Genomic DNA, 17,479 nt, shown 5'->3' with positions numbered 1-17,479 from the left:
ATTTAAACCTCAGAAGTAATAAAAATACTGGTAAACAAATAAATATCTAAACCCAGAAAGATTTAAAGGTTCTTATTCATCTTCTATTTGAGGTCCATTTGATCAAAAGAGTTTCATGTATTTTGGAGAGATCTGAACTAAAATTAGTAATATCATGACTGTACCTATTATTAAGGATCACCGGTGTGACAGAAGGAATTCTCTTGACTTCCTAAGGCAATCATAGGGATCGCTGTCTGAGAAATGTCAACCTTAGAAGGAACTAGCAAAAACTGAGCTGAACACTGGCTTCTGAGTTATTTCCCATGGAAATTGATACTGTTTATCAAAAAATTTCTCTCACCTCTGCTCACTTGTCTCAGTTACCTCTGCTGTGTTACTTTAGAAAGCCCTATGCAAGTTACCAGAACTTCTGAGAAGACAGAATGGTTTGAACATGACATTAATTTGCATATGGTACTGCTAGACTAGAATGAAAATATTTTTTGAGCAGAGAAGAGCTATGCTATGAAAAGTGTTGGAACATGTCCATCCTAGAAATATTTAAGAGGAGCCATGAAACTACTTTTATAAAGAATTTCCCTACAGGGCATAGTAATACTGATCATTATTCATTTGCCCTGCCCCCTTTCTCCTCAATACTAAGCCCTGCAATACTGCCCCCTTTCCCCTCAATACTAACCCACAAACAGACTGAATAATTGGAACGCCTCCATTATGCTGTATTCTATTCTAGTGGATAAGCTCTGATGTTTATTTTGAAGAAGGAAAGACAAAAGCAAGATGAAATAGGCTGTTTCCAAATTATTTGTCTTAAATTACAAGTCTTTAAAACTATTACAAAGGAGTTTGGATTCTAAGGACAGTTAATTTATCAAGCACGGATATGGTGTCATGTGCTGTAGCTGGATCATGAAAAAAGGACTTGAAATATATCTGTTTTTAGAGAAAAGTCATATTCCAACAATGCTGGGAAATGAAATTTCTTCATCGTAGTAAACTGCTTGGTAAATCTTTGAACCAACCCAGGGAAGTTTATTTTATAGAATGGGTTGCAGCATCTTTTTACTAGCGTAGATTTTCCAAAACAAAACAAAACAAAAGGAATGTTGCACATTCGTGCCATTTTATCTGGCCAATAGAGGCTCACTGAATTCCTGAAACATACAGTAACAGGACTTGTTACCCTTCCAGCTCCTACTGCTCTAAGAATTTAGCTTTTTAGTGCTGGTTCTAGATTTTTGCAAAAGGATCCTTACATCTTGACTATGTCAAAGTCCAAGCCTTCCATAGCCTAATTTTTGCCAATAAGCATGAGTGAACTTTATGAAATGCATCCAACCTGTTGATACTTTACAAAAGAGGCAGGATATCCAATTTGAACCAACTCAGTATTTTTCAGTTATGTTCCTCTTCACCTTCTTCTACAGAACCTCCAAGGTTATCATCTCTTCCTTTACATACCATTTAAGGTATCTAAAAACAACAAGCCAAACTTTATAAGAAAACTATGTTTGCAGTATTACTTTCCTCTCTGCCCAGAAATATCCAAACTTGGCAGTTTTCTAGGGCAATTAGCATTCTGACAAGGTAGGACTTCATTTCCTATGTGCTAGAATCCATGTTCTCTGGCTTTTCTGCTATGTGATCTTCCTCTACACTTTTTATCCCCAGGATTTCCACTTCACTCACGTATCAAACTGTTCTTGATTGCATATAACAGAGGGATGGGCAATAATAATTCAATTTCTTGTTGGAACTAATAAATCCATGTCCAAATGTCATATGTCCCATGTCCCCTGGCTGCCACTCACTTCTGATGATTACATATGAAAGACAATATCATATGTTAATCGTAGATTTTTTTATACATACTAGCTAACATGCTTGCTGCCAGTGTGACTTCTACACTATCACATCTTCTAGGAAGGAGATGAAACTCATCAGGCGAACTGAGCAATGGTACAAAAGCCAGTGGAGAAATGGAGGCACCTCTTTTGCATAACGATGATACAAACACTTCTCACACTGACAACAATGCAAACATTTCTTGTGCAATGTTCTCTAAGATAATTTGTTAGCAGAGAACATGTATCAGTATTCATTACTGCTTTCCACATCCTGCACTCAGAGAGCGCTCAGCATGAGGAAGATTAAATAGCTCTGCTAAATATACTATCTTGATGCTAATGACCTGTTCAGCTACTTTTCTGTCATATCTCAAGCTATTCGGTGCTATTTTTACAACTTCTTCCACACTTTCTTATACAAATTCCTCTGTAAATATGCAAAAACTATGCGAAGTCCAAAACTACAGCATGTGCACTCAAAATATATGCAAATGTTTGCTTCAACAATTTTTATATGGTACATAGAACAATGAAAATGGAAAGAAAGCAAAATAAGAGGTTAATCTTAAAGATTTGCTCAAAAATATTCATAAATTATTAATTTTCAACCCGATTCAACAATCTTCATCACACACAATTCTGAATTTACTGAAGTTACTGGGATGTTTCTCCGTTATGATCTTTAGAATGCAGTCCACAGCTAGTAAGTTCCCCAGTGCACAGACACTTCTTCGTTCATTGTATTTGTCTATAAAGTAGTATTTACATTTTTTAGTAATGATAAATATTCCTCAGTCTGGAATTCATAAATGAAATATATCACCTTGAATGTTTCATCCTACAGCTTTCATAAAAGGTTGCTGCAATCTGATGTTTAAAATTAGATTCCAAATAGGGATGTTACACTATTCTAATCACAAAGTGGTTTCACTCTCTAATCACAAAGACTATATATAGCACCTTTAAACACCCAAAAGAAGCTCAAATATCTATTTTCCTATGTATGCCTTGTTTGTTTGTTTTAATTTTGGCACATATAAACTACTTCTAGAGATAAAGCTTAGGCTGTAAATAGACAGAGAATAAGTACACAGGTGACAAGTCCATTTCCTGGAGAACAAAGTACATAGTAAATATTCATGGCATAATTATTCATATAGCTTTTTCCACATAAAAGCAGGCATGTTTAGTCAGCTAATAAGTATTCTCTTGTAGCTCTGTTATTATTTTTCTTAAATATCATGAATCCTTGGTATAAACAATCCTTAATATAAACATTAAAATGACTAATTTTGAATGTTTAAAATGTGAAACGTAGGGTAACTGGTCTGACTGCTGTCCTTCTTAACTAAATGATACACAGTGCAGTAAAAATAGATGTTGGAGGGAGAAGCTGGAGGAAAAGACAGGTATCAATATAAAGCCCTGTTGGCAGATAGCCGTGCTACTACCTTCACCTTGCCAAATCGTCAACAGTTAACCATAAGGGGTTTCCCTCTTTTCTCTTCCTTTCCTGTAATGAGTCATTCCTGCAGACATTAACTTGGTTATTTTGTGAGTTGATGAAACACACTGTGTATTCACTGTGTACAAAATGACTTGTTATTGCTTTTCCGTATTTGTAAACATTATTCTCACACCTTTTTAAATAGTTCCCTATTACTGTAATTATGAGCATGCTGTGTTTGCACCATCCTGAAAATGTGTATACGTTACAGAGAAAAAAATAAACAAACAAACAAAAACACAAAAACCCCTAGCTGTTCTTTCATAGTGACAGAAAAATAATATTCTTCATTTAAATTCGGTTTGGTTTACTGGGTTGTTAACACATTGAAGCTGACATTATTAACAGTATAGCTTTACTTACAAAGCTACAGAAAGGAAGATCATTTTAAGTTGCAGAAACATTTCCTCTGTGCAGAAGCTGATTATTTAAGCCAGAAATTAAGGAAATGTGAAACTGACAATGCCATATATTCTCTTCAGTCTCTGCAAATGACTAAATCTATTAGAGTAATCGAGGTATTACTCACACTGGATATACAGAACAATACACTAATTTTCCAGGGACAAGAGATTCTATAGTAAAGAAAGTTTGTAATGTACCATGTATAGCTAAGAAAGCAGAAGAAGGAGATAGCCAGCATTTGTGTCAGGCACCATTCCTGTTGATTTTTTTATCCATGTACAGGCTGAGGGTCCTAACCTAGACCTGAGTACAGGGAAGCTGAGCAAAGGCTAGAAAGTCATGAATCAGGTGCTATCTGATAGTACTTTTCTTCCTAGATTTGTTTTGCAGTTGAGTTTCAGTTTTGAAGAGACCCATGCGCTTTGACATCACAGTGACTGAAAACTACAGGCACTTAAAACATTCTGAGTGTCCCTGTGCTGCATGTAGCATAATTGTTACACAGCCTATAGGAATCTTGCTGTAACAAATGAAGAGTCTAAATGAGCTGTAAATGTCTAGGTCTCTATTAAACAAAGCCAAATGAAACAGAGAAGAAAATTTCAGTCTTTTTGTCACCTACAAGCTTCTTTCCAAGTTTTAAAGCTGCCTTAATGGATGCTTTTCTGTCCCCTCTACCGAGGTTGCCATTCCTTGCTTAGTTTTCCTTTTGCGCATTTTATTATCTGACATACTAGATGCTCTGCTAAGTGGCATATTCCAACCCAGATGTGCTCAGACGATTCAGCATTTGAAAATATCATTCTTGCTCTAAAAACAATGCAAGGAGTTTAGTGTAGGTGAACATAACTAGACTGATAACTGTAATATAATAAATTAAATAGGATTACTATTTTTAGTACCTTGAAACTACTTTTTTAAAAAATTCAAGTATTATAATTGTTTCAGACAAAATGTGAGGTCATTTTTTAATGACTAACTTTTGTAAAAATCTTTTTTTTTTTTTTTTCTTTTTCATTTTTTTTTCAAGAATAGCATAAATCCTAGTTCAAGGATCTGTATTTTAAGGAAAAAGGTGGCACTGAATTGGGGCTTAATGTGAAGCACCTTCAAGCATTCCAGAAAACTGAATTTGATTTTGCAGTTATGTTACTTTACGATTATTTCAGAGGATTATTTGTATTTCTAGCAAAGCTCTAGTAAGCTAATACATGTAGAGTGGAGTTAACTTGAGATCCTGTTAGTCATGTACTTAGCATCTCTCTTTTTAGGACAGCACATGATTTTTACCCATCATTTGTGATGTTTGAGGATTCCTGAGAATGAAAAGGCTTTATATAAATTTAAGATAACATTACCAGCTGAAACTCTGTCAGATTTAATAGGCAGAAGGAGATAAGCTGGGCTACAGTGTACAACTTTGTGGTTTTAATCATGGAAAACAATAGATTGCAAAAAGTAAAAGAATAAAAGATATCTTCTATTTCAAAAGTTCTGACTCCAATTTTACGGTTGCCCTATGTCCTAGGTGCCCATTCAGCATTATTTTTTCAATATATGTTGTTGAGAAAAGAAATCATGTTAAATTAAATATGCACATTTTACAGAATATACTGCTTTCTAGGCTGAAGAAAATGAAAGAAATGAAAGTTGCATTTTGGATACTCAATTGCTATTAATAATATTGGAATTATTTTATTTAACAAACCAAGAACAACTCCAAAATGACATCTCTGTGATGAAAACTTAAAATGCTTTATCTATATTTGGACAAACAATATAATTTGAAAACGATATCAGCAATTAAAGCTTGGAATTACCTCACCAAGTAAAGAATCAAAGTGGCTGTACTTACTATGTCAGCACGATAGCCACAGCATCATTTAGAACACTCTCTCCAAACAGTAGTGTGTACAAATCTGTGTCCACATGCAGCTCATGGAAAATAGCAAGGACTGTCACTGTATGGAGACAAAACAGTGAATTTGTTATTTTCATATTCCTCTGGCAGTTCAAGAAATAAAGTAATGTTAGGGTGTGGGCTTTGAAAAGTCTAATCTGATTTACTACCCAAGTGGCTAATAACAGGGGTCAACTGAAGTATATAAGATACTAAAATCCAGCAAGTCTATGTATTTTGTTGCTTCAGCTAGTTAGGAAAAAGATTTCCCTCTTACACACAGAATCATGCATAAATGAAAATGTCACAGTATATTTTATTGTACACAAAGGACTTGGATCTTGTCACCAAGGAGTAATAAGGGTGCTGAAAAGAGTTGGGTTTGCTATGGGCTTTGTGGGTGATTAAAGTAGTGGTTTACCTGTTTTAAGAAGGTATAATAATGTTTATCCATCTGTAACGTGTTTTTATTGAGGAACACTCAAAGGGAAAAATAACCTTGCACCCTGTCCTACCAACAACAAAACCACTTTCACCTCAAGTGTAGCACATCTGTAGTCATGAAGCTTTCATGCAGATCAGGACAACTGATATTTACAACCCATTTTAAGGTTCCTTCAGTGTATCATTGATTTAAGTCCCTTCCTACTCTCCAAGTGGTATGCTATATCTGACTTTTACCTTACCAGTGCAATAGAAAAAATTTAGATTGTGTCATATTTAAACTTGTTGGCTAAATCATTTAGACACACATCCTCAAGGACATTTAGATACCTGTACCATATTTAGGATTTTAAAGGACACCTTGTTTGCTTTATGCCTCAGTTTCCTAACCTGTACACAATCCTTTCCTAGACCTTCCTAGCATTTCATAATCTCTAAATGAAAAAAGCTATCCATGTTCTTTGTTGATATTAGTATTCTCTCTTTGCATGGAGGAAGCAGAGCTTTCACTTTTCAAACATCATTTAATGTAAATGCCTCCAAATATTTGTATGGTTGAAAATTACATGGTAACTCACTGCTTCACTGGTGCTCATTCTAGTAAGTAATTGTGCAATTGATTCAGTCCTTATAGCCTACAAATCTCAAATATTAGGAGTGCCTTCAGGATGACATGTTAACATCTGACATTTCAGAAATGGAAATTATACACTTTCATATTGAGATGACTGCTGATAGCTCACAAATACATGAACAGGTGATTATATTCTGTCTTAATCAAATTTACTGGAAATTTGGAATCATAAAATTTTCTGAAAGGTGCTTAAATATCTAAGTAATCTAAATATATACATATATATATATATATAAATGTACAAACCTAAAACAGATTGTCAGTTCTTCTGTGGGATTTTATGTCACAGTGATCTCTGTTGATGTGTTATCTTTGAAGAATTCTGGAAGTGTTATTCTACAGAAGGCAATTTAAGAGATATGTGTGGATAAACATTTGCTGATATAGCTATATTTAAATGAACTAGCTTATTTCACAATCATGATAAACTCACCCATCTAGACCTACTATGATTACACCTTAAACCAGGAAAAGAGTTATTTCCTCAGAACAGCTCTAAGGTATAGGAATAACCTTTATCGGCAAGGATATTTTCTTGGTTCACCAATACTCCGACTCTACTCTGTGCTGGTGCGGCCTCATCTCCAGTACTGCGTACAGTTCTGGGCACCGCAATATAAGAAGGACATAAAAATATTAGAGGACATATAAAGGAAGGCAACAAAGATGGTGAAGGGTCTAGAGGGGAAGATGTATGAATGTCTGAAGTCCCTTGGTTTGTTCAGCCCAGAGCAGAGCAGGCTGAGGGGAGGCCTCATGGCGGCCTGCAGCTCCCTCACAAGGGGAGCGGAGGGGCAGGCGCTGAGCTCTGCTCTCTGGGGACAGCGACAGGACCCGAGGGAACGGCATGGAGCTGGGACAGGGGAGGGTCAGGCTGGGTGTTAGGGAAATGTTCTTCACCCAGAGCATGGTCGGGCGCTGGGACAGGCTCCCCAGGGAAATGGTCACAGCACTGAGCCTGCTGGAGTTCAAGAAACATTTAGGCAACACTCTTCAGACATATGGTTTAATTTTTAAGCAGTCCTGTGTGGAGCCAGGAGTTGGACTTGATCATCCTTGTGGGTCCCTTCCAACTTGGGATATTCTATGATTCTATGAATATCTCTCTCTCTCTTTTTTTTTTTTTTTTTTTTTGCTTGATGAGGCAATGCTGCCTAAATGTGCTAAATGTGCACCCAATTTAGTCTCACATTCTTTGATGGCATAACAACAGACCAGTTTTCTAAAACTCTTTGCCACTTCCAGCTTTTGCTTATTAGCATAATACTTTGGGCTTGCACTAATACTCCCTCTAGAAATGATAGAAGGGAAACAGAACAGTAATCAAAGTCCAAGATACTGTTGGTATTTAAGTAGAGTAGACCAAGCTAATTAGACAGATGCCTACATATTCCTCTCCTTCCTCTTGCCTCCTACAAAAACACCTTTTCTTTTATGTAACAAGCATATTCTCTTACTCTCTGAACTCTATTCCCCAAATCTGGTTTCAGATCTTTTTGAATGAAAGCAAAATAATAAAGCAATCAACACAATAACGCGCCACTTGCCTCCTCTGTGAAAGACTCAACTAGTTCACCCACTTCTTTGGAAGTATCTTCCATTTTGTATGTCTCTCCCACTCCCATTGGAGGTTACTGGATCTTCTTTTCAGCATTTTCTGTCCCTTGCTGAAGAATCTTGGTCTCTGGAGGAAGACCACTACCAGTATCCACTCTGTCCTTAACCCCCCCCCTCCCCCCCCAGCCCAAGACACTATAGGCTATCAGTGATACGTGTCATCACTGATGACACATATTTATCTGATCTGTTTTTAAAGAACTGAAGTGTTTCTGGTTTCACAAATCCCAGGGAAACTAATCCACTCTTCAGTTTATAAATGCAATTATTCCTGAATGTCTAACCTATATTTCCCCTCCTACTCTTCAAGTCTGTAATTTCCATTCCTAACCTAATGAGACACAAATAATTTGGCATATTTATTGACTTTTTCTTTCTTTCAGCAACATTTTTCCTATTCAAAGATTCATTTCAGATATATCCTCTCTAAACTGACTTGCTTCCTCCGATCATCTCCTTTCAAAAATATTTTCTATCCCTTTGAATACTAGCTAAAAAAAAACTCCGAACATTTTCTAATCACTTGGTATCTTTCTTGAAATACAGTGCTCATAACCCTATCCAGTTACTGTAGCTGATGCTTGCTGTCAAGAAATAGAGTGAAATGATGCTGTAGAATATGTTTATGAAACTGAAACTGTTTTCCTCCCCCCCCCCCCCCCCCCCCCCATTTTAGTTATTAGTCCTGATGACTCATTTTCAGGTTGTAAACTTGAAATCCTTTTCAGCAGTAAATGCCAATTTCTTAGCTTCTATCTATTAAGATGACTATTCCTAACTGTAGCATTTATCCTTGTTGATTTTAAACTATTGCAAGGATTAAGTTGAATTCTAATCCTGTTTTTCAAAGTGCTTGCTATCTCCTCTCAGCATATTATTATATGTTAAAGAAGCATCCTCTATTGCATTAGCCAACTCATTAATGAAAATGTTAAATGGTATCTGCACAAGAACAGAGAGCAGCAGAACCTTTAGCACATCCATCCCATGTAAGAATTCAGTAAAACATTTACATTTTTTTGCCAAAACCATATAGTCATTTATTCAAGATCACATTTGCTTTTATTGCTTATGAGAATCTATGGATACACGTGAGAACGGGCACATTAAAAAGGACATGACACTGAACTAAGGGAGAAAAAAAATGGAATTACTCTCCGGATAGAAGAATACTTTGTGAATAGTCATTGTTGTCCGAAATAGTCACACTATGTTTTGTCTGATGGACGACTTTAAAAGAGAACAAATTTAAAGATTCAGCATTTACCATCATATCACAGTAATCTGTGACATCTAATCTGTGGGAAGATTTACATTTAAGTAAAGTTTATAGTCTTTAGATACTACATTGCAGTATGGCCTCCCTAGATTTCTGAAGGCACAGTAGGTAGGACTTAATTTTTGTGTGGTAAACTTCTTAAAGACTGGTATAATTCATTAGATACAGTGTGATAGTGCGTATTAAAAAAATACTAAACTACATTTCCTTAAACTACACAGTGACTCTTAAGCTCTTATTTCAATCTAAGCATACGAGGACAGAGATAGAGACAGGTAAAGAACTAAACAGAAGTGTTGGTAATTTGGGGACAGCAAACATTTTTTTGTGGCAGTAGAAAACTCCCACAAATAGAAATAAACAAAACAAAAAAAATACGTGTAACAGAGCTCCTGACTCAGAAAAGGTAGTGAAATTCATTAAAAGAATCAGTGGTGGGAAGCCTGAAATAATGAAGCATCTAAGATTTTCTCAGTACTTGTGCCAAGAGAAATCTGATTCTCTTCTTCCTTGACTTCCTGGACTGAGGGAACATCTGTTAGATTCTAAGCATAGCGTGATTTTGATTGTATCCAAGTCAGAACTGGTGTCCATGGAGCTGGTCTGTGAAAGATATCTTTTGACAGATATAGAAAAAAATTGACTTGATCTTAATTGCTGTAAAAAGGATAATTGAAAATGTATAACTGAAATATCAGCAAACTTCAACAATCCATAAGCTAACTGTATCCAATACTTCTTTGCTGTTGTGTTTGAAAAGAACAAGGAAACTCAGAAAATAAATGCAACCATTATATAAATTACTGGTTTTATCTTACCTTAATATTCTGACTAGAACAATTAATAGCCTTCATAACTCATGGGCTCTTAGGAGTTCAGTATCAAATGTAATGTAAATCCGATGAAAGAAGTCTCACTTATGTTTTCCATCAATTTTTCTTTAAAAATAACAATTCCAATTTTAATTATAGACTCTTTTCCCTAATAAACACCACTCACAGAGTAGATCAGGGGTGTATAAGGAGAAAGAAAAAATATTTTAATTAAAAACATGCATATAAACAGGCCTATAGAACCAGTGCAAAAATGTATTACTCTGCTGTATTTATAAACTGTGCTTTTTAATGCAAAATCCTCTGATTTTATGAGAAACAGGAACTGCTCTTTCTGATAAATATCCAATTTTATCAATAACAGCAGCAGTGCAACTCACATCTTAGGTTCAGCTGTAACCATAGTAACTTCAAATAGAAAAGAGCCTTGTGATTACCAATATGACCAAAGGTAAGGGAGTTCATATAGCTCAGAAATAGCTGTGCTTCAGCAAACCTTGTGAAGGTAAATCTGTTTTCTATGCTTGAAATGTCAAAAGTTAAAAAAATAAGTGCTAAAGATACATGAAATGTCTCTGGATTGGAAGGTCATTGCACAAAATGTGTTAATAACAACAGCTATGACAAACTGCCAAAGCTATACTTTCCTATTATTTTTTGGTGGCTAAGGCAGAGGTCAAATCTTTTAGTTCATGTGCCAGTTTTGTTCTGTCATTCACATTATTCCATTACAGCTACTGGTACCCTGAAGCAGCCTGTTCCTGGGACTTATTGTTGTGTCTGCCTTTCAGCAACACAAGACAGTTGATGCCAGATATCCTTATCCATGCTCACACATGAGGCAGTTTCATTTTGCAAGTCTCTGTGCCCAGAGACCTAGAGTTAGGGCTCTATTCTCCACTCCAGCCCCTTTTCCACAGCCTCTTTGGTGCTCTTGATGAATGACATGTGCACCAGAACACAGGCATGAACAACTGCTCTGTCCCTTTTTAATGCATCACAACAAAAAAACTTCCAGCCTCCAGAGATAGGTTATATCAGAAATCATAATGTAGTACTAAAACAAGGGAAACACTTTCAACAGTGAAAACAGTGAAACAAGTCTGTGCTGTTTTACATAGATTGACTAATGAGAAGACATGATTTCCCCAAATACATGATAAATGATATCTGTTGATCAGATTGAAAGATACTGGTCTGATGTTTAAAATCGAAGACTAACGAAGAGAGAATTTGGTGATGTTTTAAAATATTACTTCTTAAAAATTAAAGTTCTCACCTGATGTCTTGAAATGAGAAGCTTTTTCTGTCAATAATGAATAAATTATTGGAAAGAGATATTTCTTGTAAAGTGATTGATTCACTTGAAAACAACCTGTCTGTCCAATAAAGTTTCCTTTTTTTTTTTTTTTTTTTTTACCGGAGATCTGAGAGCTTCTATAAAGCAAAATGTAGAAACATAACTAAATATTTTAGGGAGCTAAGATTCTTAAACTGTAACACTCAAAGGATTTTCTCTTTTTAATTTTTCTTTTTAGTTCAACGTTTGGTGTAATAATGGTTTCTATATCAGCTTGTGATAATTCATCTTTATTGGGAAGTAGATAAAGGAATCTCAAATACAGTCCCAAGTATAAACAATCATAATTTAATTTCTAAATTTTAGTTCAAATGCAATTTTCTATAGAAGGGAACCTATGGAATATTGTTGAAATTTTTCTGAATTAATTTTATGCCAAAATCTCTATATGAAGATCTTTAAATGCTCACCTAGAGAGTGCTATGGTGTTATTTCCTTTTTCCTAACAATATAAGGAACTTCTAAATGGCACATATTTATTTACTGCCCTGGTAGTAAAATTCTTCATTTAACATGTAAACATCTACAAGTCATCTTTAGTATTACAAATAAGGAACTCAATCAAAACAACTTCTGTTGAGTCAACAGATCGGTTTTTAACATCTTTTGAGACTTAATTGCTTTTCATAACCAAGGGAAATTAAAACTGGTTTTGGAATGAGTTTATAATCCTACACAGTGAAAAATTAAATGAAAAATCAGGTAGCATATCTGACAAGAATTTCTTATTTCATACTAGGACAGTAATTTATTTTTCTATTCTACAACACCAACAACATTTCACCAGAGATTTCTCTCTTTTAAAGCTAGATATCAAATGTAAAATCACATATAAAACTGATTATTTTATATGCTTTATATGATCTATCAGTCCTTCAGAGGATTGTGTTTTCACTGATTTTGGAATTCCTTTGAGCTCTTTGCATGGCTTGAGATTATAATTCACTAGCAAATCCTACAGGACAGTGAAATATTTTCAGCAATGTCTATCATTAAATTAAGCAAAAATTTAATGTAAAATTCTCTAATCCTTTGGGGGACTGAAATTAGATTAGATCAGTAAAACATCTAACAGCTTAGATAACAGAAGGAGCAAGACTGAACATTCAAACAAACCTTGGACATACACAGGTACTCTATATAAGCAGAAGAGTAATTACCAACAGCATTGATAGATGACAGTTTGTCCCACTAAAAGTTTTCACAACTGCAGTAAAGTAATCCTTGTCATTTCTTATTCCTTCCAGTGAAAGAGGAAGTTCTCTCCATCCCACCCCCCCTCCCCCCCAACTTTGCCAGATTATTCAGTGGTGATTTAACACTATTGTAATCAAAATCACAGTGTTTGTCTTATGTGTATATCGCCTTGTAAATCAGCATTTTCATTTGTGTAACTAAATAGTATTGGAATGGAAAATGGGAAAAGAAACTAAGCCAACTACGAAACTATTCATAGCACAATCAAGAAATGTACTTGGAAGCTTTAAGCAACCTTTTATTCCATATGCAATTATTTTTCTTATGTTTAATTTGTGCTTTTAGTTTCTGTGTTGTTCTCTTGTTCTGAGGATAGGCTCTGATCATGTGCTGAACCTTATTAAAGTAGTTGGGGGATTTTATAAGTGGCAGCATATTGGATGCTGGCTTAATTTGAGAATAACAATTTGATGCAGCTTTTACAGCAATCTTGCAACAACAGGTTTTGTTGAAATAAATTGTTTTACACCATATTTTTAAGCCATCAGAATGATAAATCACAAGCTCTCAAAGTCTTTTGTTAAATATTCAGGTTTCATTTAAAGAATGGAACAAATTTGTGGAACAATGTTTCTTTTTATCACTCCTTTTAATAGCCAAGAATTTGAAAGACTTATTCATATGTTTCTCAGAGAAGCTTGTCAGGGGTATTAGCACTAACACAGCATGTCATGTGCATCGTGAAATGCTTTTTGTTCTCTTTCCTGTAACCACTCAACTGAAAATTTTGCAAAAATCCAGTGTACCTTTCCATATTTTGCACTTTGTCTTTTACATGGTATTGTAGTTAGGATATCAACAAATTCTCTTTTCACCTCCTCCTTCACAGTTTTTCCATAGATGCAAAACCACTATTTTGATACCAGAATAGTCTTACTGTGAACATAGTCAATGTAACAAAAACTTGCTAAGTCTGTGAATAACTTTGAGGTTAGCCCTGTTTTAATTATTAAGTTGGATAGGAAATACTCCAGAGGTCCCTTCAGATATACACAATTCTGTAACTTTATGACTGAATTCCACTGAATCTGTTTCTCCCACACTTGGGTATTTACTGTAACTGTAGGCTTTAAACCTCACATCTGCAAGTTCAGGTCAACATATTGGTACCGATCTTTTCAGAATTGTATTTACCATGCAACACTGCATTCAAATTCTAAATTGATACCTTATAAACTATATTTATATGGCCATATCTGAAAGCTAGTTCCCCATATCTTTAAACTAGGTTAGATCACACATTTTATAAATGATCTGGATGCAGGACTCAAATGCATACTAAGTAAGTTTGTAGAGGATACTAAATTAGGAGGTGCTGTTGACTCCCTCAAGGGTAGAGAGGCTTTGCAGAAAGATCTTGACAAACTAGAGGGCTGGGCACTCACCATCTGTATGAAATTTAAAAAGAGCAAGTGTACCTGGGGTGTGGCAATCCTGAATACACATGCAGGCTGGGGGACAAGAGAAAGGATCTGCAGCTCCTGGTTGATTGCAAATTGAATTTAAGCCAGCAGTGTGCCCTGGCAGCCAAAAGGGCCAACCATAGCCTGAGGTGCGTTGGGCACGGCATGGCTGGCTGGCTGAGGGAAGTGACCTGATCTACTCTGCACAGGTGTGGCCTCAACCTCCAGTACTGTGTGCAGTTTTGGGCACCACAATATTAAGGAGGATATAGAAATGTTAGAGGGCATAGGAAGAAGGGTAACAAAGATGGTGAAGGGTCTAGAGCGGAAGATGTATGAGGAGTGTCTGAAGTCACTTTGTTTGTTCAGCTCAGAGAAGAAGAGACTGAGGGGAGGCCTCATGGCAGCCTGCAGCCTCCTCACGAGGGGAGCAGAGTGGCAGGCTCGATGATCCTTGCGGGTCCCTTCTAACTCAGGATTTTCTCTGTTTCTGTGAATGTCTACATTAATTAACCATAAGGTTTAAGGCTTACAGAAGTTCTCATATTAGCAATAAACAGTCAGGTGTCCCGGGGGCTGGCGAACATTATTCCAATCTCTTCAGCAACTTCATTTGTAAAGTTTGTAAGATTAACACAGGTAAAATTTACGCAGGGGATCTCTGGAGGCAATTTGACGTATGATAATCAGAATATCAGACATTTAAAGCTATGAGAATCAAAATCGAGAACAGACACTCAACATTTTTATGGCACATACAGACATATTTTTATTTACTCTTCTGACTTTTGAAAAAAATACATTATTTTAAATTGTTACCTGGATCTGTGGCAGACATCAGTGATCCAAAAAATAAACAGTCAGTGAAGTGGAATTCCCATGCTTTTAACTGGCCAATGTGTACCATGGCCTTCACAAAACCATACATTATCAACCTGTCAGAGGAAAGAAAAGACAGTCATTAAGACACAGTATATAACACTTATGCATATTTCACCATACTAAGCAGTTTCTTGTTCTCTTCAGCTTCTTTTAAATAAACATACTGTATGAATACTGATCATAAACTGCTGTCATAAAAATCCTATTTCCTATTCAACTATTCAAGTATTGTGTCAAACTTTATAGATAATCCAAATGCAAAGACTTTTCTGAATAATTGCCATCTGCTGTTGTCAGAGGGCAATACCGTTTATTTTTTAAAGCTGTTTATTTTTCAGAAGGAAAGACAATATAAGCTTAAGAAGACTAATTCGACTAACATTGTAGAAACTTTACATAAAGACAGTTCTACAATCAGCTATGTGGCTTGTTCTAATATTTCTAAATGAAATTATTATCAGCTTTTAAATTTTAGTTGCATTCAACATTCCAGGTGATGTCTCTAAATGAGACAGCCATTGAACAACTCAAAATGACAGTGAGGCAACAAGGTCACACTTTAAAATGCATCGATAAATCTTCAGTAATTTCACAGAAAATCATTGGTTAAATAATTAGGTAATAATATCAGGGATGTGTATTCTAAGAAGATTCTTGAAATATCTTGAAAAAATGAATTTGCTTGCTGTTACAACCTGTAGTAGATTTTTTAAAAAATTCATGCAATTCCAATCCAATTAATAGTGAAAAAAATCCATTCAATACCTTTTCCACAAACAACACACAAGTTAACAGCTGTGCTCTTCTATCTACACATTTTAAAAAATTATTTAAACAGAGTAACATGCATCCACGTATTCAGCTACGTTTTGTCCTCAGCTGTATTCCTTAGAAGTTTCTGAAGTCACATGAATACAGAAGATCTGAGTGACAGATAAGTGCTAAAAAAACCAAACAACCAAACAAAAAAAACCAACAGCCTGAAAGTTAATTACAAATTGTTTTCAGTACCTCACCAAGCTGTATATTTTAGCTGTAGTACACTAAACCAATTAAATTAAGAGGGAAACAGATAGGTCACCACAGAATTTGTGATAGTTGGAAATATATATGTATGTATTTACATCAGCTACCTAGTTAATCCCAAATTGTACTAAAACAATTTATCCATCTGTGGGTTTTCCTGAGTGATGAGCGCACATTTTCTCTGTTCCCAGACAACAACAATTCAAGACCCTGTAATGAAGATAGTCTTTTTATCCCCAGCACAAATATGTATGTTTTTAGGAAAGAGTTCTTCAGTGCTGATTTGCAATTTTCTCAAATGTCAGCAGTAATTGAGGTTAACATATAAGTGTCTTTTAGAAATAATTGCCTGAAGCTACTCACAGTTTTGATCAGGGATATTCTTCTGATTCAGTTAAAATACTTTAAAATAATAATTAAAATTAAGATTTGACTGTCTGGCATATTTAGTCCTGATAATTCTTTAAATACCTACTGGAGTAATCATTCTGGACTTTAGCATTGTTTCTTATACAATAATAAGTATTCACAGTATGTCTGTCACAGTACAGAGTTGTAGATGAACTGGACAAGCTTGGATTCAGGTGTCAGGAGTCCTTTACTGACATAGGAGGTCTAAGTTTGCCATAAAGCTTAGTACGGTAGGAGACTTAGGGAGCCTGGTCTTCATTCACATACTATTCAGTTCTTGGCTGCACAGGAAAGGGAAATAAAACTGAAGATTGGACTAAACAATGATGCTAATCACTGAGAGGTTAAGCTTCTCTTTGTCTTAGTATTCTTTTTTAATTCGAGAGGTATTTAATCCATTTTGATAATGCTACAGTGGCAAAGGTCTGATTTTTTGAATATAAACCCAATTAAGTGCAGGCAAGGATTTGGATTGTGTGAGAAACTGCTGGCTTAAATAAACCTCAAGAACCTGTACTTGTACCACTGAGCACATATGAAAACACGTACACAAATCATTTCATATTGTGAATTAATTTTTCAAACACATTGGTTTATCTTTCTTCAAAAGCTGTAGATTTTTAATGAAGGCAATACATTATTCAAAGTGATCATTAATCATCATTTATGAG

General features: G+C 35.4%; 1 protein-coding gene across 5 annotated transcripts in view; it reads right to left on the bottom strand.

Annotated features, from left to right (window-relative positions):
* LOC136791438 (sodium/hydrogen exchanger 9-like) overlaps positions 1 to 17,479 on the bottom strand; it is an 86,275-nt gene that overhangs the window by 21,849 nt on the left and 46,947 nt on the right. For 3 of the 5 annotated variants that reach the window (XM_067002352.1, XM_067002355.1, XM_067002354.1), the window contains 2 exons: positions 15,309 to 15,424; positions 5,618 to 5,723 (listed from right to left, as the gene is read on the bottom strand). In XM_067002352.1, the coding sequence (XP_066858453.1) occupies positions 5,618 to 5,723; positions 15,309 to 15,424 (222 nt within the window). Of the gene's footprint in view, position 1; positions 1,477 to 5,617; positions 5,724 to 9,036; positions 10,575 to 15,308; positions 15,425 to 17,479 lie in introns of those variants that run through there. The other 2 variants (XM_067002356.1, XM_067002357.1) reach the window with 2 other exon arrangements.

This window comes from Anser cygnoides, chromosome 9 (assembly GCF_040182565.1).
Source record: "Anser cygnoides isolate HZ-2024a breed goose chromosome 9, Taihu_goose_T2T_genome, whole genome shotgun sequence".
In the NCBI taxonomy this organism is placed as follows: domain Eukaryota; kingdom Metazoa; phylum Chordata; class Aves; order Anseriformes; family Anatidae; genus Anser; species Anser cygnoides.
Note: the sequence above shows the minus strand (reverse complement) of the source record. Positions and strands in the feature narration are given on the sequence as shown.